At 37.4% G+C, this 27,889-nt stretch overlaps 1 protein-coding gene across 1 annotated transcript in view; it reads left to right on the plus strand.

The window, feature by feature from the left end:
• LOC110462488 (phosphorylase b kinase regulatory subunit beta-like) overlaps positions 1–22,787 on the plus strand; it is a 28,158-nt gene extending 5,371 nt beyond the window's left edge. Inside the window, exons 10-23 of the mRNA XM_021516455.1 lie at positions 211–288; positions 1,117–1,275; positions 1,725–1,822; positions 2,031–2,261; positions 3,672–3,776; positions 8,356–8,438; positions 9,702–9,792; positions 11,258–11,428; positions 12,377–12,652; positions 13,900–14,102; positions 14,516–14,774; positions 18,599–18,706; positions 19,648–19,722; positions 21,120–22,787. Coding sequence (XP_021372130.1) covers positions 211–288; positions 1,117–1,275; positions 1,725–1,822; positions 2,031–2,261; positions 3,672–3,776; positions 8,356–8,438; positions 9,702–9,792; positions 11,258–11,428; positions 12,377–12,652; positions 13,900–14,102; positions 14,516–14,774; positions 18,599–18,706; positions 19,648–19,722; positions 21,120–21,323 — 2,141 coding nt within the window. The 3' untranslated portion in view covers positions 21,324–22,787. The remainder of the gene's footprint in view (positions 1–210; positions 289–1,116; positions 1,276–1,724; positions 1,823–2,030; positions 2,262–3,671; positions 3,777–8,355; positions 8,439–9,701; positions 9,793–11,257; positions 11,429–12,376; positions 12,653–13,899; positions 14,103–14,515; positions 14,775–18,598; positions 18,707–19,647; positions 19,723–21,119) is intronic.
• Positions 22,788–27,889: the final 5,102 nt, after the last annotated feature.

Genomic DNA, 27,889 nt, shown 5'->3' on the forward strand with positions numbered 1-27,889 from the left:
TCTCCATGATTCTAATAAATAGTTTTAACTTTTTAAGTCATGTAGAAAAAAATTCAAAGGTTGAAACTTTTGAATGTTCTCCTGTGGGAGTGACAAGGTCTGTATTTTGTTGAAATAGCTGAAAGAAATTATTAGTATTACATGAGAAACAGTGATGTTGTGTGTAGGATATTTAAGTACCTGTTTGACATGCGACTTTTATCTATCCAGGCATATTTCGCAATGACAAGGAAGGGATTGAGCACTACACAAATCTGATCAGCCCCCTTCTAAGGAAGAGCAATGATGGTAAGTTAAACAAACGACTAGCAGAACTCTGTTAATCACGGCTCCAATGAATCCCCTGAACTTGTTTCATAGGTATTTTTAAGATGATATATCTGTAAGTTTATAGACCTGTAATTTCCCAAATGTTTAAAGATTTTTGAGTGACATTATTAATCAAAGGAAGACTGCTGTTGCTTATGTTCATCGGCTGAGTTTGATTGCAAGATTTGACCTTAGTTGCCATGTCTGCTGCGTTTGTAACAGAGAAACTTAACGTTGGTCTACTTGTATTGCTACAAATGAACACTAGAAAACTGGACTCTTTTGACAAACAACTTTCTAATAATAGAATAGAGTACACTTGGTTATATAACTCATAACAGACCTGGGATACAATCAGCAGAAACTTGGTCAAAGGCTGATCACTGGCTAAATGAATACAATCAGCAGAAACTTGGTCAAGGCTGATCACTGGCTAAATGAATCAACACGAATTTTCATTGCATGTTTTTTGAGATATAACTGAAAAACTTTCTCATCCTCAGATAATCATTTTCAATCCATCTAAATGTACATACAATTTTTACTTTTGAACCGGAGTCTTTTTTAAAAATATACCAGATTAAATTTTTGCATCAAATTGTTAGCTGTCTGATCAGGCAGGCCTTGAACAAGTGGATCTGGTTAGCTTTGAAACACTTTAATAACTTGTTTTACTTATTTTTAAAATTGAGTTTTAACTCATTCACCACTACATATTTAAACTGGACTTTCATTTGATAAGGTTGAAATGTGACTTTAGGGGTGAATAGGTTAAAGTTAAGTTTCTTGCTTGATTCCTTAAAACAGGTGACCTGTTACCCATGTTCTACTTTGTACCAAAGGAACAGATTGAGATGGAGCGTAACATGCGGCCAGGGTCAGCCGAGTGGTACCCTAGTGCCGAGGGATCCACAGACGGCGTGTTTCTGTGGGGACAGTCTGTCTATTTTATATCACAGCTCCTTGGTTTGTATTGATTACAGTAAATCGCCTTATTGTTACTGAGACTTATTTTTTTGTGATTGTTCTTCCAACTTTCAATGTTTGTGAGGATTTAAATTCATTACAGGAACAAACAATATCATATCTTCCAAGGTCAATTTTGTAATATTTGCAGGATATTTGAATTTGTCTCCTTATGAATTAATGCTCTGCTAAGTTTACCCACCATAAAGAATAAATATTTTACAGTGAGTTAAATTAACTACTTGCTGTTGTATTGGTAAGCAAATATTTTGCTATGCAAATTTCAAAGAAACTTTAGTACTTACCTCATTTGAAACTAATCAAAGTTTTCAAAACCAGATAAAAATAGAAAGAATAACAACAAAACTATACATTATTTATTATGCCTGAAAAATGAAAAAGCATTTGCACATTTTTGTTCTATAAGAAATATGTTTTGTATAACACAGTGGAAGGGATCCTGAATGTCATGGAGCTCGACCCAATTCGACGTCATCTGTCCGCCTCAGAAAGACCCAGTAACAGTATGCGATACTCCTCATTCCAGGTAAAGAACTACAGACATTATTTGACGTCATCTCTAGAATACATGCTTTTCAGCAGTGGAAATTTGTGCTATTTGAAGTTAAAAGACTACATACTCAGAAAACATTAATGGGACTCAGATTTACTACAGCTTTCATTTCATCATAGGTAATTCGTACTCATATCAACATCATAAGCACTCAATCCATCCAATCAATTTAAAATTTCAGGTTACTCCCCCAGATCTGGTAGTCCAGGTAGCACTTATAGCAGAAAGTTCAAGGCTGCAGCAGGTGCTTGCTACATATGGAATCCAGACTCAGACCCCTAACCAGATTGAACCCATTAAAATATGGTCTCCTAAGGAGTTGACAAAGGCGTACGAGTACCTGGGCGTCAATAGCAAACTGGGGCTCTCTGGTCGACCAAAACGTCCCTTTGGAGTTCTTAGTACATCAAAGGTAAATGTACAAATCTTTAGCTCACCTGGACCTTTCCTCTGTCATATTGTCAAAAGAGTCAGTCTCACAAAACAGGCTCCAATGTATTGACTGTCAGAAAGAATGTTTTCAAAGACAAGCATAACTGTCTCCAAATCTACTATGTTGTATAATAATGACTAACTTTGTTGGACTCTAGATCTATTATGTTGCATCATAATGACAAACTTTGTTGGACTCTAGATCTACTAGGTTGTATAATAATGACTAACTTTGTTGGACTCTAGATCTACTATGTTGTATAATAATGACTAACTTTGTTGGACTCTAGATCTACTATGTTGTATAATAATGACTAACTTTGTTGGACTCTAGATCTACTATGTTGTATAATAATGACTAACTTTGTTGGACTCTAGATCTACTATGTTGTATAATAATGACTAACTTTGTTGGACTCTAGATCTACTATGTTGTATAATAATGACTAACTTTGTTGGACTCTAGATCTACTATGTTGTATAATAATGACTAACTTTGTTGGACTCTAGATCTACTATGTTGTATAATAATGACTAACTTTGTTGGACTCTAGATCTACTATGTTGTATAATAATGACTAACTTTGTTGGACTCTAGATCTACTATGTTGTATAATAATGACTAACTTTGTTGGACTCTAGATCTACTATGTTGTATAATAATGACTAACTTTGTTGGACTCTAGATCTACTATGTTGTATAATAATGACTAACTTTGTTGGACTCTAGATCTACTATGTTGTATAATAATGACTAACTTTGTTGGACTCTAGATCTACTATGTTGTATAATAATGACTAACTTTGTTGGACTCTAGATCTACTATGTTGTATAATAATGACTAACTTTGTTGGACTCTAGATCTACTATGTTGTATAATAATGACTAACTTTGTTGGACTCTAGATCTACTATGTTGTATAATAATGACTAACTTTGTTGGACTCTAGATCTACTATGTTGTATAATAATGACTAACTTCGTTGGACTCTAGATCTACCGTGTTGTATAATAATGACTAACTTCGTTGGACTCTAGATCTGCTATGTTGTATAATAATGACTAACTTTGTTGGACTCTAGATCTTCTATGTCGTATAATAATGACTAACTTTGTTGGACTCTAGATCTTCTATGTTGTATAATAATAACTAACTTTGTTGGACTCTAGATCTTCTATGTTGTATAGTAATGACTAACTTTGTTGGACTCTAGATCTTCTATGTTGTACAATAATGACTAACTTTGTTGGACTCTAGATCTTCTATGTTGTATAGTAATGACTAACTTTGTTGGACTCTAGATCTTCTATGTTGTATAGTAATGACTAACTTTGTTGGACTCTAGATCTTCTATGTCGTATAATAATGACTAACTTTGTTGGACTCTAGATCTACCGTGTTGGGGGACAGACCGTGCTGTGCTATCCTCTCCTGTTTGAGGTCAGCGATTTCTACATGGCTCAAGACATGTCCATTGTATTAGATGACCTGAAGGTAAGTGACTCTGCTGGACTCCTGTAACATAGGCTGTTAGTATTGTTGGTCAATTCGTTTGGAAGCTGTTTCTGGGGATAGATATCTGGGCAAACCAAGAAAAAGCAGACCTTAAAAGGTTAAGCTGATGTCCTGGTATAAATTTAACCAGACCACCAAATCAGCCCAAAACAGCAAAAAGTCTTTATAAACAAACCTCACCAGGGCTAGGATATGAGTTCATTATAAACATAATTCATTTTTGAGTTTGATGTCAATTAGACAAATCTTTGCCGGGGAACACTGTGTTATATAAGCTAGGATTTGTTATAAGCATGTAGGACATGGCTAGATATGTGTCTTGTACTTAGGCAGAAATAGACACCAACAACAGAAAGAAGAATACAGTGATCACATACAAACAGTTAATCAGTACTTCTATGCCTTTCTGAGTTGTGTGTGTTGTATGTGCTCTGTGTAACTAACTGTTTTTGTTATCACCTGTAACACTACCAGAAGGTAAGTGTAAAGCTGGTATCGTTACTCATGTATCCTGTGGCCACAGTAGCTCATTAGCTTGTTTATATTAGGATCTACCAATCATTATAAGTGATACCTCCCTGTCTTTTGCTTTACAGTAAGACTCCCAGGACATTGTACAGGTGTACATGATATATTTGAACTGTTTGATACAGCCCCAGCTAACTGAGACCTGGTGGAGTAGAGATGGCATTGTCTCTGTAGTTGGGGATTAAAGATGACTGAACTATATTATTTATTATGTCTCGATCCCCTTCAAGTGAAGGGAGACATTGTATATGTACTGGTTCTAATTCTTGTTTTATTTGATCGCCCAATTAAATGCTTATGCATTTGTGTATCATGTGATAAGATACACAAATGTGTAAACACCGTAGGAGTTTTTACAGTGTACGGTAGTGTAAATATTCACATTGCATCAAAGGGAACTAATGGGAATTTGAATTTAATAGTCCATGTGTGTCTCTTAATCAGCTGTCTACAATAGACAAGGGACTTTGACTCTATGGTGACTCTATGGTGACTCTATGGTGACTCTATGGTGACTCTAAGGGGACTCTATGGGGACTCCATGGGGACTCTATGGTGACCATGGGGACTCTATGGGGACTCTATGGGGACTCAACGGGGACTCTATGGGGTCTCTATGGGGTCTCTATGGGGACTCTGGGGACTCTATTGGGTCTCTATGGGGTCTCTATGGGGACTCTATGGGGACTTTGGGGACTCTATGGGGTCTATGGCGACTATGGGGTCTTTATGGTGATTCTATGGTGACTCTAAGGGGACTCTATGGTGACTATGGGGACTCTATGGGAACTCTATGGTGACTATGGGGACTCTATGGGGTCTCTATAGGGATTCTATGGGGACTATATGGGGATTCTATGGGGTCTCTATGGCGACTCTATGGTGACTCTATATAAACAGGTCAATAAGCTACAGCCACAGCTACCCAGCACCACTGTATCAATATCTGTAGTCTGTAAACATGTACGCCTGAGTATGTATACCGCCATATTGTATAAACCTTGTTTGCTTTTATTGAGACAGTTGGGAGACAGTTGGTTAATATGGAGGATTTTTTCATACCCCTTTCATACCCCCTTTTTTTTTGGGGGGGGGGGGCACATCCGTATGTAACTGGTAGTGTAGTAAAAAGCTTGTGTACAAGAAATCCCATCTCACAACAAATCATTCGGTCAAGGTAAAATGGTCAGAAGTCATACTGGACCATTTTTGGATTAAAATGTGTGTGTTGAATCTATGTCACAGATTTATATCTACAACATTATATTGTTACATCAAGTTTACCACCTGATTACACTTTGGTGGTCATTGTTCAAGGTTAAGACAGAAGGTCACATTTGACCACTTTTGAACCCCTCAACAGGTTTAGTTTATCTCTACACTGGGTTAGGTTATTTTAACTGTTTGTCCAAATTTGGCTCATTTATTAGAGTGTATGTTGTCAAAAATACGATTTTGCCAGGATGCAGAGTAAACCGGTACGCTCTCTAACAGACTGGTGTGCATGTGAGGGGTATTATCATTCCTGATGCCTTGTTGTTGTTAGTTTTGTGGTCTGATAAAACCCTGTATGCATGTTACTTCTGTGTCAAGTCACCAATCTTCATTGTCCCTTGGTTATATCCCCATACTCATACTGAACTTTTTATATGTCCATGGGGAGTATATTACATGAACAACCACAAACTCCTCATACAAGACAAGAAACATATGTCGTAAATGTGTAACATGAAACATTAGCTCTGAAGAGCTGTTCTTAAGACAGAAAATGGTATAAGACAACTGACTAACTACAACATTGTATACAAGTCATCATCTTGAGCATAAGAAATGCAGTTTAGTTCTGTCATGTATTCATTCTGAAATAATATCGTTTGTCATTAAACAAGTATATTTACACATTTGTTTTGACACCATATAGGATTGCCTTTACTATTTTTGCACTTTAGCCAATTGATTTTGAGTTCGGGCACGCTTCACATATTCAGCATTGAACATTTATAATGTAGTATACTTATGTCTACAGAGACCATTAACTTGATATTAGGAGAGGAGCGGTCTCACAAGACAGGTTCTACTGTACTGACAGAAGGGGTGGTCTCACAAGACAGGTTCTACTGACAAAAGGGGTGGTCTCACAAGACAGGTTCTACTGACAGAAGGGGTGGTCTCACAAGATAGGTTCTACTGACAGAAGGGGTGGTCTAACAAGACAGGTTCTACTGACAGAAGGGGTGGTCTCACAAGACAGGTTCTACTGTACTGACAGAAGGGGTGGTTCACAAGACAGGTTCTACTGACAGAAGGGTGGTCTCACAAGTCAGGTTCTACTGTAGTGACAGAAGGGATGGTCTCACAAGACAGGTTCTACTGTAGTGACAGAAGGGATGGTCTCACAAGACAGGTTCTACTGTTGTGACAGAAGGGGTGGTCTCACAAGACAGGTTCTACTGTAGTGACAGAAGGGATGGTCTCACAAGACAGGTTCTACTGTAGTGACAGAAGGGATGGTCTCACAAGACAGGTTCTACTGTAGTGACAGTAGGGATGGTCTCACAAGACAGGTCTTGGGCAACAGTTCCCAAGGTCTTCCCTGCTACCTCGGGTCAAATATTTGACTGTTCCCCCAGTACCAATGAAACAATTGTATACTGTTGTGACAGAAGGGACAGGTTCTACTGTAGTGACAGAAGGGGAGGTATCACAAGACAGGTTCTACTGTAATGACAGAAGGGATGGTCTCACAAGTCAGGTTCTATTGTAGTGACAGAAGGGATGGTCTAACAAGACAAGTTCTACTGTTGTGACAGAAGGGATGGTCTCACAAGACAGGTTCTACTGTAGTGTCAGTAGGGGGTAGTCTCACAAGACAGGATCTACTGTTGTGACAGAAGGGATGGTCTCACAAGACAGGTTCTATTGTAGTGACAGAAGGGATGGTCTCACAAGACAGGTTCTACTGTAGTGACAGTAGGGATGGTCTCACAAGACAGGTTCTACTGTTGTGACAGAAGGGATGGTCTCACAAGACAGGTTCTACTGTTGTGACAGAAGGGATGGTCTCACAAGACAGGTCTACTGTAGTGACCAAAGGGGTGGTCTCACAAGACAGGTTCTACTGTTGTGACAGAAGGGATGGTCTCACAAGACAGGTTCTACTGTTGTGACAGAAGGGATGGTCTCACAAGTCATGTTCTATTGTAGTGACAGAAGGGATGGTCTAACAAGTCAGGTTCTACTGTAGTGACAGAAGGGATGGTCTCACAAGACCATCATTTTTGTTTTTCATTGGTCAAGTAACAAAACAGTTGTTTCATGCCTTATCAGTCAACAGTCAAAACCATTTTCCCTCAGAGTTGGGACCCACCAGATGGACTGTTTGCCTGCGGCCTCGGGGAAACAGTTCATCTGGGGGGCCCCAACTCTGAGGGAAAATAGTTTTGTATAGTGACAGAAGAGGCAGTCTCACAATACAGGTCTACTGTAGTGACAGGAGGGGTGGTCTCAAAGACAATATTTACTTGTTGATTATTGAGGGATATACTTCCATAATTAATCTTCAATCTGGTACATATGATATAATCAATATGTCCTTAATGCACTTACATGAAAATGTATAAAGATCAAATGTTTAATGACTTATTATCTTTTTGAAAATTTCGTATTCTGATAGCAATTTTTACTGTAGATTTTGTATGCTATCTGTTACTTATCTCTTAGATTTTACATGGTAATCTCCTGTGGTTCGTTTTTTTGGTATAACTCAAAAACCAATTGATACCTTCAATGAAGGTATGACAAGATACCGAGGGATAAGATGTATTCCTAATTAGAGGCTTGCCAAGAGTTTGAAGAATCTTAATCTGAGGGGTTTGATTTCTTAGGTGTAGACTCAAGGTAAGGAATGACTTTTATAATATAATTTATATTGCTCTCACCCTTTAACTCTGTTTATACTGAAGAGTCAAATCTGTAAGATGGGAGACATAGTTCATCGATCTTAGTTACCATGGCAACTATATGTTTGCAGAATGATCTGGCTTTCCTATCCCAGTGTTGGAAGTTGTATGGCCGTCCTACCTTCTGTATGATTCTGCGAGAAAATAACATCAGGTAAGGTCCAAAAAAAGTTGCTAGAGGTAAAGTATATATATCGTCACAGGTAAGGGAAACTTGAAGGACACCTTAGTAAAATAAGTAAAATCTTCCAATAAATTCATAGGATTTAGAAAAAATCAAAATTGTAATGGTATATATAGCCTATTTTAATAAGTTTGACCTTGACCCACTTTGAAGGTCACAGATGTGAGATAACAGGTGAGCTATACAGGACCATTGGGGCCTCTTGTTTTCTGTCATTTGGTCTATGACTAATAAAGTGTATTCTGATACACAGCTATAATCCCACTTCTCATCAAATCTACCAGTATCCCAGTTTCTCATAATGAACAAGCTTTCTGCACCTGTACAAACACTGACACTAGATCCAAACAGTTTTTAGATTTAGTTTCTCAAAATCAGATTAAGTTTTCCGATTTAAGTTAAAGGTGAAATTTCCTTCGATGTCATATGAAACAATGAATTATCTATGTACTCCTGAAATCCTAGCCAGATATCTCCTGAAACCCTGGCCAGATATCTCCTGAAATCCTGGCCAGATATCTCCTGAAATCCTGGCCAGATATCTCCTGAAATCCTGGCCAGATATCTCCTGAAATCCTGGCCAGATATCTCCTGAAATCCTGGCCAGATATCTCCTGAAATCCTGGCCAGATATCTCCTGAAATCCTGGCCAGATATCTCCTGAAATCCTGGCCAGATATCTCCTGAAATCCTGGCCAGATATCTCCTGAAATCCTGGCCAGATATCTCCTGAAATCCTGGCCAGATATCTCCTGAAATCCTGGCCAGATATCTCCTGAAATCCTGGCCAGATATCTCCTGAAATCCTGGCCAGATATCTCCTGAAATCCTGGCCAGATATCTCCTGAAATCCTGGCCAGATATCTCCTGAAATCCTGGCCAGATATCTCCTGAAATCCTGGCCAGATATCTCCTGAAAGAATGTATATTACTCCTGAAATCCTGGCCAGATATCTAGCTTCTTGACATTTTTATTATTAAGAATGATATTGTAAAGTATATCAAAACCACAATTTCAACTACTGGGTGTTTCTTTATGATTTATTAGGAAGGCGAGCGTTTTAATATCCTGCATTTGAAAATTGAGTGTCGCTACAATGTTAAATGCATAACTGATGTTTACATCTATTTAACAGTTAAATGTTGCTTTCTATTTTTATCAACCATGACACTTGCCACAAAGTCCTTATATTGTCAGCTGATTCATTGTTTATTTGTAACTCACCACCACAGGGGTCAAAACTTTGGCGAGTTTCTAGACCTGTTAGCCCAGTTTAAACGTGGACAAGTGGACAATATACGGGTACGCCTCGGGAAATTACAGGTAACTTTTAATTACGATTCATTTTATGGCACAGCTCCTGGCTATGTAAGACTATTAGTGATACAAACATTCTCCCAGGCTGTGATGATGTCACAGTCAATTAAAAGTTTGTCTGTCCTCTGGAATGCACCCTTTGGTGATATTGAACTTTGACCTTTGTGTTATTGAACTCCAACCCGATCTATGTTGAAAGCATTGTTAGCTTCTTATCATTTATTCATCTCATTGTTTTCTGCAGGCTACACTAAATTTCTAAAACTTTAAGACATATTTTGAGTTTAAAACTCCCATACTTTTGAAGGTCTTCAGAGTAAAAAAGATTTATTCAAACTGTGAAATAGTTGGTGACTGCATGAGTTGACTTCAGCAGTATCTATGTCATCTGTTGCTACAAATAACATGGAAAGAAACCCTTGTTATTCAGTAACTGACATGCTTTTGAGTGTTGATATCACTTTTATTTGGGAAGAAGGCTGGGGTAGGGGTAGTAGGAGATTCTGTTCACATTCCATTACATTAGACCGATAATCCAGGGGCCTCTTGTTTTATTTAGGAAGAAGGCTGGGGTAGGGGTAGTAGGAGATTAGAATTAGTCTGTTCACATTCCATTACATTAGACCAATAATCCAGGGTGTCTCTTGTTTTATTTAGGAAGAAGGCTGGGGTAGGGGTAGTAGGAGATTAGAATTAGTCTGTTCACATACCATTACATTAGACCAATAATCCAGGGGCCTCCTGTTTTATTTAGGAAGAAGGCTGGGGTAGGAGTAGTAGGAGATTCTGTTCACATTCCATTACATTAGACGAATAATCCAGGGGCCTCTTGTTTTATTTTGGAAGAAGGCTGGGGTAGGGGAAGTAGGAGATTCTGTTCACATTCCATTACATTAGACGGATAATCCAGGGGCCTCTTGTTTTATTTTGGAAGAAGGCTGGGGTAGGGGTAGTAGTAGATTAGAATTAGTCTGTTCACATTCCATTACATTAGACCAATAATCCAGGGGCCTCTTGTTTTATTTGGGAAGAAGGCTGGAGTAGGGGTAGTAGGAGATTAGAATTAGTCTGTTCACATTCCATTACATAAGACCAATAGATCTGCTGTCTCAATAGATATTTAAGGCTATAGCGAACTTGTAATGGTGTATGTTTTGATGCTCTTTTCACTTGTACTCTACTACTGTGTTTCCAGGGTGTCTCTTTGACACCTTTCGTCCTATAATCTGTTTTGTTGGTCTGTTCTATAGAAATCCTGTCAAGGGTATCTTTCACATCTGTCTTCATATGACTTAACTTTGAACTCTAAACAAACCAATACAATGTAATAGCTATTTATATAAGTTTTTATAAAAATAATATAGAAATGGATAACATGTCAAATAGTATAGTTGTAGACATACAACCTATCAGACTTGATTGTACTGCTGTAAAAATAAAAATTCATAAAAAAATTCTGTTACAATTTCAGTCCCTCATCTCAGCTGCGACGGTAGAACACCTGGACTTCCTGTCCAATCTCCCTGACCCTCTGAAGTTCTGTGCATTTGAAGGGAAAGCGATCATTTCCAGCTTCCGAAGCCTCACAGACATCCCAAAACTTCCGCAGCTAAATGATGCTGACATCAACATGTCCGATACTGTATGTAGTAGTTCTGGGGACACAAATGTCTGCCTCCAATACTGTATGTGTAATAGTTCTGGGGACACAAATGTCTCCCTCCGATACTGTATGTAGTAGTTCTGGGGATACAAATGTCTCCCTCCAATACTGTATGTAGTAGTTCTGGGGACACAAATGTCTGCCTCCAATACTGTATGTGTAATAGTTCTGGGGACACAAATGTCTCCCTCTGATACTGTATGTAGTAGTTCTGGACACAAATGTCTCCCTCTGATACTGTATGTAGTAGTTCTCGGGACACAAATGTCTCCCTCCGATACTGTATATAGTAGTTCTGGGGACACAAATGTCTCCCTCCGATACTGTATGTAGTAGTTCTGGACACAAATGTCTCCCTCTGATACTGTATGTAGTAGTTCTGGGGATACAAATGTCTCCCTCCAATACTGTATGTAGTTCTGGGGACACAAATGTCCCCCTCCGATACTGTATGTAGTAGTTCTGGGGCCACAAATGTCTCCCTCCGATACTGTATGTAGTAGTTCTGGGGATACAAATGTCTCCCTCCAATACTGTATGTAGTAGTTCGTGGGACACAAATGTCTCCCTCCGATACTGTATGTAGTAGTTCTGAGGACACAAATGTCTCCCTCCGATACTGTATGTAGTTCTGGAGACACAAACGTCTTAAATCTTAACATGATATCTATATAAAGCTGTGTATGTGTAAGAGATTTGTTCAGAATTAACTTCCATCTTGATCAGCTGATGTAATATTCCTTTCATCACAACGGAGATAAAAATAAATAAGGATTTTCTTCCCCCTTTTACTTTATCAATTTGTGTTTTTTAAACAACTGTTGACCTTCTTTTAGACTTTTACTACATTAGAATAATTTCACTGATACAATGCTTACTCTGTGATGCATTAAGAATTTTGTTGATGACCATCACCTCATGTTGAAGGATCTGAGCCACAAGGCAACGTGGGACCTGGTTCAGATGCTCAACCACTACGAGGGTATGGCAGCCCAGTGTCGGCTCATGAAGGTTCTGTACCAGCGGGAGGGACCTCAGTTCAAGATCGACAACCAACCAATTGCAGCCTGCATGGAAAAACTCATCAGCCAGGCCAGTCTGTACAAGAAGTGGTCAGTGGTCAGAATGATGGCTGCTCTCCTAGGCAAAATAGTAGATAGTCTTGCTCCATCTATTACCACCATTCTGGTCAGGGGCAAACAGGTAACCATGGCAACTTATAAAGGTCAAATTGTAACACTATCAAGGTCACCTTGGTTAAATCAAAGGATTATAAACTGATGTGTAGGAACCTATTGTCAAGGTCAAAGTGTAGATGTATCCGTGACGACTTATCTAGGTAAAACTGTAGTGTCACTACATGACAATTTATTTTAGTCAAACTCTTATCTTGAGCAAAATGTAGGAATGTATTTGACTCCGGAAGTAAAGTACAGAATGTTTTCCCGTTTCAACTTGATATCCTAGAACTACAATGTATTTTACATTTCTGTGTAATACATTCAAAGGTTTTTAGGTCATCTGACCCAAAGGGTCAGGATGACCTATAGTCATCGTGCTTCGTCCGTCGTCATTTGCCGTGCGCCCTCCGTAAACTTTTCACATTTTAAACTTCTTCTCAACTTCCACCAGTGGGATTGAGGTCAAACTTGCCTGAAATGATCCTGAGATGGTCCTGACCAGGTGTTGTTATTTTTCGGGTTGGTCTGAAATCCAAGATGGTCGCCATCTTGAAAAACACTTTTTAAACTTCTTCTCCAGTTCCACTGGTGTCATTGAGATAAAAATTGGTGGGGTTGTTTCGGGGCCTCAAAAGTGAAACTTTGTTATAAATGCTTTAAAATGCTGCTCGTCCTTAATGCCTTAATAGATGTTGCAACCAGTTACAACAATTTCAGTATGAAACATCATTTAGACACAATCATTTCTTATATTAATGAGGCAGGTTTAACCACCGTTGACAGCGGGACGGGGCCTTAAAAGGAGAAATCTATTCAGATAAGTCTAGGTGGATGCTGCATGGCATGTCACAGATGTATGTTTAATTGCCCCGGTGGTACTCCAGTCTTGATATAACTTTATTAATGTAAAACTTATCTAAATGATTTAACATACATAGAAACTACAGAGGTAGCTATATGTATAGTTCAGTCTGGTACCGGTATTAAATGTGACCTTGACGCATGAAGTGAAGTCACAAAGTTTACCGATCTGAGATCAGGTTCATATTCAAGAAAGAAAAACAAAGATCAGCTGTATGGTCAGAAGGTCATAAATGAGTAAAAACAGGCGACAAGAGACAAAGTGGCTTTAGTCCCTCTAATGACCTCTTGATGTTAGTTAATGACATAATCTTTACTCCAGTTTTGATGAGATGTACTGATGCATTGACAATCAGTTAAAGAGTGTGGACACAAGTATTGATGACACATCAATTTGTGTGTACACAGATAACAGTGGGTGTATACGGCCATGAGGAGGAGGTACTAGACAAACCGATCAGTCCAAACGAGCTGAAGAATATCCTGTACTCCATCTGTCTGCCACACGACATCCAGCAGGCGGTCATACAGCAGGAACTTATCCTCTGTATCGGCAAACTCATCGTCACACAGCCAGAACTCTTCGAGGGTATCCTCAAGATCAGGATTGGGTAGGTCTGTCACCTGTCCCAGTACCCTTGGCCAAATCTAATAATACACTGGTTTTATCCATTTGAAACAAAGTCTGCTTGAAGGTAATGGGTGAATCAGGAAACCCCAAACTAGTTTTTTAATGGTTTGGTGTATATAGACTGAGTTTAATTATCCTCTACCCTACTGAAAAAAATCCAATTTATTTCTTTATACTGGGAAAATAAAGCACTTTTTTGCTATGGGGAGCATCCTGTATTTGGTTGTTAGACTAAGCAAAAAAAGTCACTGAAATCTAACAAATACAATTGGTTATATTTATGCCCAAAGATTTTTATTGGTTCTAATTAGAATGTATCATGTATCCTGGTAGCATGATGTCTTTTATTAATTAAACGTCACAGACTTATAACTCTGTTGCTACCAAATGTAGGTGGTTCGTGCGTGCGATGCAGATAGAACTAGAAGCTGAACAATTGGATATCTACTCAATGTCGCCTAGCAACTTCAAACAGAAGCTTTACTCTCTCCTCACCTGTAATGAAAACGAGGATCACCTCCGTACCCCACTCCAGCGACGACAGCTTGGTGGGGCCCTCAACAAAGTCCCAAAAGACTTCTATGATCGTGTGTGGCAGATCCTTGAAAATACTCCAGGTGGCATCAAAGTGGCAGGGTACCATTTACCCCAGGTAAGGTGGCATCAATGTTACACAGTTTACCCTAGGTATAGGATGGCGACAGACCATCATTTACCACAGGTAATGTGGCATCACGAGAACAACATTTACCTCAGGTAAGGCGGCATCAAGGTTACACCATTTCCCACAGGTAAGGTGGCATCAAGGTTACACCATTTACCACAGGTAAGGTGGCATCAATGTTACCCCGTTAACCCTAGGTATAGTAAGGCGGCATCAAGGTTACACCATTTCCCACAGTGGCATCAAGGTTACACCATTTACCACAGGTAAGGTGGCATCAATGTTACACCGTTTACCCTAGGAATAGGATGGCAACAGACCATCATTTACCACAGGTAAGGTGGCATCAATGTACCATCGTTTACCCTAGGTATAGGATGGCAACAGACCATCATTTACCTCAGGTAAGGTGGCATCAATGTTACACCGTTTACCCTAGGTATAGGATGACAACACACCATCATTTACCACAGGTAAGGTGGCATCAACGTTACACCGTTTACCCTAGGTATAGGATGGCAACAGACCCTGTTGCCATCCTATACCTAGGGTAAACGGTGCAACATTGATGCCACCTTACCTGTGGTAAATGATGGTGTGTTGCCATCCTATACCTAGGGTAAACGTTGTAACATTGATGCCACCTTACCTGAGGTAAATGATGGTCTGTTGCCATCCTATACCTAGGTTAAACGGTGTAACATTGATGCCACCTTACCTGTAGTAAATGATGGTCTGTTGCCATCCTATACCTACGGTAAACGGTGTAACATTGATGCCACCTTACCTGAGGTATAGGATGGCAACAGACCATCATTTACCATAGGTAAGGTGGCATCAATGTTACACCGTTTACTCTAGGTATAGGATTGCAACAGACCATCATTTACCACAGGTAAGGTGGCATCACGATAACAACATTTACCTCAGGTAAGGTGGCATCAAGGTTACACCATTTACCACAGGTAAGGTGGCATCAATGTTACACCGTTTACTCTAGGTATAGGATGGCAACAGACCATCATTTACCACAGGTACGGTGGCATCAATGTTACACCGTTTAACCTAGGTATAGGATGGCAACAGACCATCATTTACCAGAGGTAAGGTTGCATCAATGTTACACCGTTTACCCTAGGTATAGGATGGCAACAGACAATCATTTACCACAGGTAAGGTGGTATCAATGTTACACCGTTTACACTCGGTATAGGATGGCAACAGACTATAATTTACCAGAGGTAAGGTTGCAACAATGTTACACCGTTTACCCTCGGTATAGGATGGCAACAGACAATCATTTACCACAGGTAAGGTGACATCAATGTTACACAGTTTACCCTAGGTATAGGAGGGCAACAGACCATCATTTACCATAGGTAAGGTTGCATCAATGTTACACCTTTTACCCTAGGTATAGGATGGAAACAGACCATCATTTACCAGAGGTAAGGTTGCAACAATGTTACACCGTTTACCCTAGGTATAGGAGGGCAACAGACCATCATTTACCACAGGTAAGGTGGCATCAATGTTACACTGTTGACCCTAGGTATAGGATGGCAACAGACCATCATTTACCACAGGTAAGGTGACATCAATGTTACACCGTTTCCCCTAGGTATAGGATGACAACAGACCATCATTTACCTCAGGTAAGGTGGCATCAATGTTACACCATTTACCACAGTTAAGGTGGCATCAATGTTACACCGTTTACCCTAGGATGGCAACAAACCATCATTTACCTCAGGTAAGGTGGCATCATGGTAACAAAATACCTTTTACTCGAGGTGGGGTGGCATCACAATAACAACATTTACCACAGGTAAGGTTGCATCATGGTAACAAAATTCTATTTATTACAGGAAGGGTGGCATTATATTTACAGAACTCTATTTATCACAGAATCATGTTAAGGTAACATGCTTTACCATAGATAGGGTGACATCAAGGTAACAGCACCATTTACCACGGTATGGAGGCACAGTAGTCTAGTGGTAGGACGCCAGGCTTGTGATCGAATGGTTGCAGGTTTGAGTCACGTCATCGCACTGTGTTGTATCTTTGAGCAAGATACTTTAGGCTTGTTCCAGTCTACTCAGCTGTAAATGAGTACACTGCTTGGGCAGTGCTAGAATTTGAGAATGCTTGCTGTGAGTGCCGAAATGGCAGCACCAGCTGTATGCTCCCCAGGGAGTTGAGAAAGGTACTGGCCAGTTGCAAAGGCCCTATAATGATGATAATTTGTGAACCGCTTTGAGACGACCTACAAACTGGTTTGTAATAAAGCGGTATATAAAAACCTTGAATTATTATTATGATGGCCTAACCATTAAACACAGTTTTTATTGAGGATAGCTTGTAGTACTTTATATAGCACATGAAGGGTAGAGTATGATAACAGCTAATATTGTCATTTAACACAGGTGAAAACAGACAGCTAATACTGTCATTTAACACAGGTGAAAACAGACAGCCAATATTGTCATTTAACACAGGTGAAAACAGACAGCTGATATTGTCATTTAACACAGGTGAAAACAGACAGCTAATATTGTACTGTCATTTAACACAGATGAAAACAGACAGCTAATACTGTCATTTAACACAGGTGAAAACAGACAACTAATACTGTCATTTAACACAGGTGAAAACAGACAGCTAATATCGTCATTTAACACAGGTGAAAACAGACAGCTAATATTTTCATTTAACACAGGTGAAAACAGACAGCTAATATTTTCATTTAACACAGGTGAAAACAGACAGCTAATATTTTCATTTAACACAGGTGAAAACAGACAGCTAATATCGTCATTTAACACAGGTGAAAACAGACAGCTAATATTTTCATTTAACACAGGTGAAAACAGACAGCTAATACTGTCATTTAACCCAGGTGAAAACAGACAGCTAATATTGTCATTTAACCCAGGTGAAAACAGACAGCTGATATTGTCATTTAACACAGGTGAAAACAGACAGCTAATATTTTCATTTAACACAGGTGAAAACAGACAGCTAATATTTTCATTTAACACAGGTGAAAACAGACAGCTAATACTGTACTGTCATTTAACACAGGTGAAAACAGACAGCCAATATTGTCATTTAACACAGGTGAAAACAGACAGCGAATATTGTCATTTAACACAGGTGAAAACAGACAGCTTATATTGTCATTTAACATAGGTGAAAACAGACAGCTAATATTGTCATTTAACACAGGTGAAAACAGACAACTAATACTGTCATTTAACACAGGTGAAAACAGACAGCTAATATTTTCATTTAACACAGGTGAAAACAGACAGCTAATATTTTCATTTAACACAGGTGAAAACAGACAGCTAATATTTTCATTTAACACAGGTGAAAACAGACAGCTAATATTTTCATTTAACACAGGTGAAAACAGACAGCTAATACTGTCATTTAACTCAGGTGAAAACAGACAGCTAATACTGTCATTTAACTCAGGTGAAAACAGACAGCTAATACTGTCATTTAACTCAGGTGAAAACAGACAGCTAATACTGTCATTTAACTCAGGTGAAAACAGACAGCTAATACTGTCATTTAACACAGGTGAAAAACAGAAAATGTGTTATGGTACACATTGGTGATCAAGTGTCGAATAAAAAGTCAATGATTCACAAAAAGAAGGTGAAAATAAAATTCCCGTTTCCATATAGATCTAACTGAAATGATAGTTCGGTACAGGATAATGACATTTTTGTACTGTGTCTGATGTTGGAAGGGAAGTAATTAGGTTTTTAAGCGTGACTGATGATATTTCCTTGTTCTAGCACCCCACCCTGTCTGACATGACAATGTATGAGCTGAACTTTTCCCTGTTGGTGGAACAGATGCTGAGTAAGATTGTGGACCCGTCCTACCGACAGATCATGGTCGAGGTACGTTTGTATGAGGCATGTGGAAGGATTATTACCATGTTTAACTGTACATGTGATTAAGCCGGATCCATATTTTAATTGATTTTGTATGCAAGACCATTTCTGGTTAGGTGATTCAATAATTTGTTAGCAACAAGTACCCGTTATACTCCCCGTGTGAGGACTAGTGTCGGGTGGCAGTGTTTTGTAGTGCCTAGAATGAGTTATTCTCCATACATGTAATGATCCACAGTATATTTTCTGTGTGGAAATCTGCTTGTTTTGACTTCAAATTGTTTGCTGCGTAGAAAGTTTCACTTTCAATATGTCTTTAATAGTGTGTCAATATCTAAATCATACCCAGTGTATATAAAGTCAGTGTGTCAATATCTAAATCATACCCAGTGTATATAAAGTCAGTGTGTCAATATCTAAATCATACCCAGTGTATATAAAGTCAGTGTGTCAATATCTAAATCATACCCAGTTTTATACTGAATAAAAGTGGTATGACTCAGTTATCAAAGAGTGAGTGCACCAGATAGGTGGAATGGGTTGTAGCTATGGTGAGTGTTTGTTTAGTTAACTTTATTACCTTCACATACTTGTGACATTCAATATCTATCTCATTCTACACAATATCAGATCTCATTTATCAACTTTTCATGCACCTTCCATGATTGCAATGTGTAAGTTTAAATTCAACTAAATATATTATTGAATTGAAAGTAAAAAGGCAATTAAATAATCAGTCATTGCTATAAAGAGATCAATTGTAGCAGTTTAAATGACCACCAAAAGTAGCTTGTATCATTACCAAATACAGTCAGTCAAGTGAAGAAATTGTTTTGTTAGGGGAAATAATCCATTCTGATGTTTTAAATAGTTTTGTAAGGGGAGATAATCCATTCTAATATTTTAAATAGTTGTGTAAGGGAAGATAATCCATTCTGATGTTTCAGACATTTGTTGTGGTGTCAACAATGCTGAACAGAAATCCAGAGGTGACATTTGAACAGTCAGTCAACATGGATAAGGTGGGTAAATGTAGTATTCTGTCTTTGATTCCTTTCTCTTTTCATATCAAAGATGACCCAAGATTGATATTGTATGTACCAATGATTGATAGCAGAATTTTGATAGCTGAACTATATTGATACAATGTGAAAACTTACAGGTCTGAATTAAAATTCATGGCATAGTTTGAATGAATAGGCTCATTTAAAATATGAGAATGTGAAATAGAGTTTGATTGAAGATAATCCATGACGTTTTATAATAGATAAACTATGCGATGATTAAAGATATCGTCCATCATTCTCTATCACAGATAATCAATGTTTTATAATAGATAAACAATATGATGATTAAAGATATCATCCATCATTCTCTATCACAGATAATCCATGTTTTATAATAGATAAACTATATGATGATTAAAGATATTGTCCATCATTCTCTATCACAGATAATCCATGTTTTATAATAGATAAACTATATGATGATTAAAGATATCGTCCATCATTCTCTATCACAGATAATCCATGTTTTATAATAGATAAACTATATGATGATTAAAGATATCGTCCATCATTCTCTATCACAGATAATCCATGTTTTATAATAGATAAACTATATGATGATTAAAGATATCGTCCATCATTCTCTATCACAGATAATCCATGTTTTATAATAGATAAACTATATGATGATTAAAGATATCGTCCATCATTCTCTATCACAGATAATCCATGTTTTATAATAGATAAACTATATGATGATTAAAGATATCGTCCATCATTCTCTATCACAGATAATCCATGTTTTATAATAGATAAACTATATGATGATTAAAGATATCGTCCATCATTCTCTATCACAGATAATCCATGTTTTATAATAGATAAACTATATGATGATTAAAGATATCGTCCATCATTCTCTATCACAGATAATCCATGTTTTATAATAGATAAACTATATGATGATTAAAGATATCGTCCATCATTCTCTATCACAGATAATCCATGTTTTATAATAGATAAACTATATGATGATTAAAGATATCGTCCATCATTCTCTATCACAGATAATCCATGTTTTATAATAGATAAACTATATGATGATTAAAGATATCGTCCATCATTCTCTATCACAGATAATCCATGTTTTATAATAGATATACTATATGATGATTAAAGATATCGTCCATCATTCTCTATCACAGATAATCCATGTTTTATAATAAATAAACTATATGATGATTAAAGATATCGTCCATTATTCTCTATCACAGATAATCCATGTTTTATAATAGATAAACTATATGATGATTAAAGATATCATCCATCATTCTCTATCACAGATAATCCATGTTTTATAATAGATAAACTATATGATGATTAAAGATATCGTCCATCATTCTCTATCACAGATAATCCATGATGCTTTTGAGGAGTACCAGCGAGACCAGGGTAGGCACGAGGGCCAGGAGAAGATGGATGAAATGAGAAATTTCTTCAACACACCTCCCAACATCCGCAGAGGCACAACCAGCTACATCACAAAAGCTGTCATACGCAACCTCCTTGAGGGAGACGTCAAGTTTGTTGGAGACGACTTTTGCTGCATCACCTGATCAAAGTCATTTATTGAAGTACAAGGTCAAAGTCATCACTTGATGTCATGGTCAAGGTCAGGGAGAACCTCGTTGTATCATGATTGTGTTTAAGGTCAATGTCATCTCCAAATACTATGATCAAAATGTGGATGACATGACAATGATAACACTTCATCCCGGTATACACAGCACGTTGATGCAACTTGGAAGGCAGCTTCAAGCTTAGGTCAGTATTCAAGATGATCAGTACTCAGCTCTAAGGTCAATGTCGAGCTTCAAGGTCAGTGTGGACTTCTTCGTTTATCACAAAAGCCCGTTTGTGAAGTAGTGAAACCGTTCGGACATATTCCTGGATTGTTTTTTGGTAAGGAATGGGTTTTTTTATGAGATCATTCTTTTTGAAGACTATAACATGCAGATATAAGACTGTGTCTTCAAAGCACCAGCACAATCATGTGAGAACAGATTACTATCCAAGTGTTTCTTTGGCATGTGAGAGTATTTTCTACTGGAGTTGGAAGTTATATTGGAAAGTTGGGAAGTTCCCTATTGTTAGATTTCCTGCAAGGTAATATTACAATGTACATGTATAGCAGATTTCTGAGAGAATTGTTTTCTGTAGGAAAAAAATATACAGCTTTTTTGCCATTAAGGAATCCTTGTATCAGCATATGGACTATTCAAGTCATGCCTAACATTTATATTTTGATTACAGCTGAGTGTATATATTATATTACCAGGCTAGATGTATTATATTACCAGGCTAGATGTATTATATTACCATGCTAGATGTATTATATTACCATGCTAGATGTATTATATTACCATGCTAGATGTATTATATTACCATGCTAGATGTATGATATTACCATGCTAGATGTTTTATATTACCATGCTAGATGTATGATATTACCATGCCAAATATATTATATTACTGTGGTAGAATTGTAGTGTATACTGGAATCTTCCTCCCCCTCTTTGGTAAAACCCCTATTAGTCCAGAGTTGGTTACTATACATAGTAATCACTAATCAGTGTACCCTATATATCACCAACATGATGATCTAAGCTTTATAACAGAGGGTGAAAGTGAAGCTGCTGTGAGCATTTTCCAATTAGTGTTGTGTTATTAGATCATACGTGGTATTGTTTGCGGATGTTAAATTTGTACAGAATCTGACGTGGTAGATCTGGTTTTTTGTAAAGATGCAATATTTTCGTGTGAGACAGGATTTTTGTTACTTTATACCTGATTAGTTAATATGCGATAACGCAGTAATATTATCTCATAGGCTCACATCAGATGATAGGACTTAACAAAATCATACTATATACTATGGTCCTAACCAGTATGTATGTGATATAGCACAGGCACATGTGATCAGGGTGATGTCTTATGTGTGGACATTTTCACATAAATACACTCAAATTTTCTATTATTTTTAGCCAGGTTAGCTTATGCCGTACTGCATCGTCCGTCATCCGTCCGTCACATTTTTCTTTTAAACAACTTCTTCTGAAGAACTGGAGGACCTAGGGTCATGATATTTTGCCAGTAGGTACCTTGGATGGAGTGCTATAAAGTTTCCTCAAATGACATTGACCTACTTTCAAGGTCACAGGGGTCAAATATGTTCAAGAATTCTAACAACAATATCCCAAGAACCATTTGGACTAGAGTCATGATACTTAGTAATGTTATGTAGACCAGCAGTGCAAATCTTTTTCTTAATTCCAGTAATGAGGTCAATGGTCAACTTTAGTGCTAGTTGGGGGTCAAATGTCAACATGGGTTAAAAGCTTTAACAATCTTCTTCTCAAGTTCCATAAGGCCCATGGTCATGATATTTGGCCAGTAGGTACCAGGGATAGAGTGCTATAAAGTTTACTCTTTAAAATAACCTTGACCTACTTTCAAGGTCACAGGAGTCAAAAATGTAAAGAAAACTTCTAATAACGATATCCTAAGAAGCATATGGTCTAAATTCATGATACTTGGATGTGTTATGTAGACCAACAGTGCAAATCTTTTTCTTAATTACAGTAATGAGATCAAATGTCAACTTTAAGTGCCAGCCGGAGTCAAATGTCGACATGGGTTAAAAGCTTTAAAATTACAATTTCAAATTTCAAACAACAATATCTTGAAAGTGTTTAAGAGATGTTAAAATGTCTTGTGTTGTTCTTGTTACCAAATTTGATCTGAAGTTACCTATATGTCAATTTCATGTAACAAAAGAAACAGGTGAGCGATACAGACCCTCTGGGCCTCTTGTTTTTATACACTCGTCGTCCGATGGGTTGTATTATGGTATGGGCTGCGTTGTCCGAAGACCGACCGTCTGTCAGTAAACTTTTCCTTGTCACCGCTGTCCTGCCTTCGTTCATGAATATATCTCAATGAAACTTGGTACACATATTGTATACAAATATAGCTTGAACAAGTTTGCATTTTAGAAGTTTACATGCAGTTTTAGTGCCAAATAAGGGCATTGTTTTCGCGTACTTTTGCTTGTTATGAATTGTTCTTCAATTTTTGTCAAACTTGATGGGATGTTTCATTACCTGAATGCATCTGATGAGGTCTTAAATCATGATATTCAAATGCCATTCGGCAGAGTTTTGTCCCTTTTCATTGCAGGGCTATGCACCTTTAATTGCCAAATATGGGCATTGTGTAGTAAATGCAAGAACTTTTTTTATTTTCTAATCAAGTCCTTTCAAATTTGGTATTGTAATGTTAGAAGCAATAATGTTCAACATATATTATGGGTTTTTCAGCTGAGTTTAAACTTAATGCGTTTTGGCGTATCCCACTTTACATAGCAACACCGTACTTCATTTTTGCTGTTAACTTTTCATTGTTTACACGATAACTCAAACAACTGTTCTACGATTTTTATTGAACTACTTGGTTGTTTCATTACCTGAATGCTTCGAATGACTTCTGAAAACGGTGACATTCACTATTCGGCAGAGTTAAGTAATGGACCAATTTCAACGAAATTTCCTGATATGATAACCACCACCTGCAGTTGTTTATCTCGGTTTTTTTTTTTCATTCTGACCCTTTTTTTACAAAGTTATGGCCCTTTGTTGAAAAAAACTTGTCCGGACAACTCTTCCAAAACTACGGGTCCAATTTCAACGAAAGTTTTCAGATATGATAACTACCACCTGATATTATGCATCATGGTATTACTTTTTTAATTCTGACCCTTTTTACGGAGTTATTGCCCTTTGTTGAAAAATGCTTTAAAAACTTCTGGGCCAATTTTAATGAGAGTTTTCACTTATTATAACTACCAGCTGATGTTGTGCATCCGGGTATTATTTTTTCAATCTGTCCTTTTTGTTGGAGTTATGGCTCTTTGTTGAAAAATACTTGTCATCACAACTAATTTCTACAAAAGTTTTCAGATATGATAACTACCCCCTGATGTTCTGCATCCAGGTATTTTTTTCCCAACCTTTTTTTATGGAGTTATGGCTCTTTGCTGAAATATTGTTGTCCTGACAACTTCTCCTAATCTACTTGGCCAATTTCAAAGAAAATTTACAGATATGGTAACTGCCCCCCGACGTTGTGCATCCAAGTAGTACTTTTTCATCCCAACCCTTTTAAAAGGAGTAATGGTCCTTTATTGAATAAACCTTTGTCTGCCTCATAAACTACTCGGCCGATTTCAATGAAAGTTTACAGACATGGTAATTACCCCCCTGATGTCGTGCATCAGGCTAGTATTTTTTTCATTTCTACCCTTTTTAAGGAGTTATGGCCCTTTGTTAAACATCTTTGTCCAGACATCTCTTCCTTAACTAATAGGACAATTTCAGCAAAACTGATTTATCTGGGCTTACTAGATTTGGTTTGTAAGTAATGTTTTGGCATGGGGAGGGAGTACAGGAAGTATGTCAGTGACCTGTATACTTAAATAAGTGTACAGCTCAGTCAATAAAGACACCATTACTGGTGGGAGACTGGATTGCTTTGCAATGTTTTGCCTTAGTAAGTCTTTAGTTTACAGTTCTGGTTTATATGGGAGCGGGGGGGGGGTATTAGTTAGCCGTTGCCTTAAAGTTCTAGTTTTATTTATTTTTCAACAATTACGAAACAAATTATTTTACTTATATTATCGCTCTTGGTGATCCGAATGTTGGCGCCCGCAGGGTCTTAATGTGGGAAGAAACGGGAGTACCCAGAGAAATTCCAAGTGGTCGGGCAGGTGACCCCATACAGTTTCACATCATGGAATGGAGCCTTTTGGTGAAAGGGGAGTGCACTATCCACTGTGCCACCCGAACACCACATCCACTGTGCCACCCGACCACCAAACTTACTTTATACTGGTAGGTTATTTTCATTGTATATTCCATATGTTGTCAAAAAATCAGCTTAATATGTCGAGCCATTATTAGTTTCAGAAAAATATTGGACAGTGTTTTTTGTGACAATTAATGGTTGGAGGTATCAAACAGACTTTTGGTATGGCAACACATGGAATTTGAAAATTAACACACAAAAAATAGAACGTGCACACGCAAGACATTGCCCTGACCACAAATATGCCAGTGTTATATATGTATATCTCTGTTGTTTGTTGGGGATTTCCTTAGTTAATTTGAGTTAGAGCAAGATCATGATCAGGATGTGAAAACTTGGTACATATTAAGATATTTAATTTTCATGATTTCAATCAATTAGCAATTTTAGCCATATAGATTGACATCTTTAAGATCTTTGCATGCCATGGTTTTCAACCGAATGTTTTGATCTGTAGTTATTTAGTGCTGCATTTCCTTATCCATTCAAACTTGATCAACACCATTTAAATGTATGTATTATATACCACATGTATGTTAAAAGACTGTTGCTGGTTTTGTGTTGGTTTAATTCTGTATACTCCAGCATAAAAAGTTTGATAGCCCTGCATGTGAGTTTTCTGGCTGACTACAAGCCCAGCTAGGTCACGCTGTGAATTGTTTATCTGATTGTTAACCAATAAATCGTTGTTGTTAGATCTGAACACGACTTTACTTTTTACTGACAACTGACCTCTGTCAATTTTGTCAAGATGGCCAAATTGACACAAACCTCTTATATTCTACTACCTTAAATGAGTTCAATGATACGACCATATATCTGTACAATATTAAGTTTCATATTTCATATTGTGACAATTTTAAGTACTTTCAATAGAAAAAAGAGCTCTGTTGATAACAAGGATGAGTTTCTAATATTTTGATGTCAACTTACACATTGTGTGATGTAATGGCACAGTGTTTTGACCACCATAACTATATTCAGCAAGAACCTGGTTTATCAGGATTCATATTCCAATACCATCATGATTGTATTAATCTGTATGACTTAAATGACCAATTAAGGTCAATTTAAATCTGACAATGTTCAAATTATGATAATTTTCTGATAATTATCAAAACTTCCCAATAATTATAAGAGAAGAAATAAATATGACAGAATTTTAGAGTGGTTTGGTGGTTCATGCTCTGTTTCCCGGCCCCACAGAAAGACTATGGTAGTAATTAATCTATAACAGAAAATACCAAATCAATTATACAACCTAACAGGTTCTTGTAAGAAGAAAATCAGGCAAAACCTGTGATCTATACATCTGTCCTTTGTTTTCCTAATTTTTTCACCGAATAAATCATGTGTTTATACCTGCATTTGTTTTAGAACGATTATCAACTATAACAATTAATGTTGATAAGACAGTACATATTTATCAGAAAGAAAACTGTTTGAATGTAACATAATTGTATTTACTTCAAACCCTTTCTTTCTTTGAGTTTCATTGAACAGCCGTACTGATAATTACTGCCGATTGTTTTCCACCTTATAAGTTTTACCTGTCGGAGTAATCCCTGTCAGCTTACCATATGTTACCTGTATAGCAAACAGTATTACCTGTATGATTGACAGCTGACAGTGTGTTGACAGATTAGGACTAACTACAGGTGGGTGTGTCACATGTTACTTTATATACATGTACCTGTCGGTACTGAGTAGGATACTAAAAGGTTCTTATCTAACAACAAGCAGCTCATTATTTGTCATACACTTGCTTATAAAGAGGATAACAATATATTTTCTTTAAAATCCTAATTTATTTCACCATTATTTGAAAAAAACCTTCTAATTTGGGTATAAAAATGGTAATAAATCAACAAACTTAACCACAAACTATTACTGATTGTTGTCTTAATCATGAGGTTTTTTCATTGTCAAACTATTTGCTAAACATAAAAAAAAGATGCATTGGTAGTTTGATACTTTCAGCTTATACCAGATTTTTATATTATCAGTGATGTCATCAGTCACACCTGGCCTTATCAGTATGAGGTTCATTTTTGACTAGGAATGTTTTATAAGATTTTTAGGTCACCTGAGACAAAGTCTCAAGTGACCTATTGCGATCGCCTTTTGTCCGTCGTCGTCCGTTATCCGTCGTCCGTCGTGCGTCCGTAAACAATTTACATTTTCGACTTCTTCTCCAAAACCCCTGAACCAATTTCAATGAAATTTTGCAGGGACCTTCCATGGACAAAGGTCAACAAAA

Source organism: Mizuhopecten yessoensis, unplaced genomic scaffold (assembly GCF_002113885.1).
Source record: "Mizuhopecten yessoensis strain PY_sf001 unplaced genomic scaffold, ASM211388v2 scaffold1461, whole genome shotgun sequence".
Classification (NCBI taxonomy): domain Eukaryota; kingdom Metazoa; phylum Mollusca; class Bivalvia; order Pectinida; family Pectinidae; genus Mizuhopecten; species Mizuhopecten yessoensis.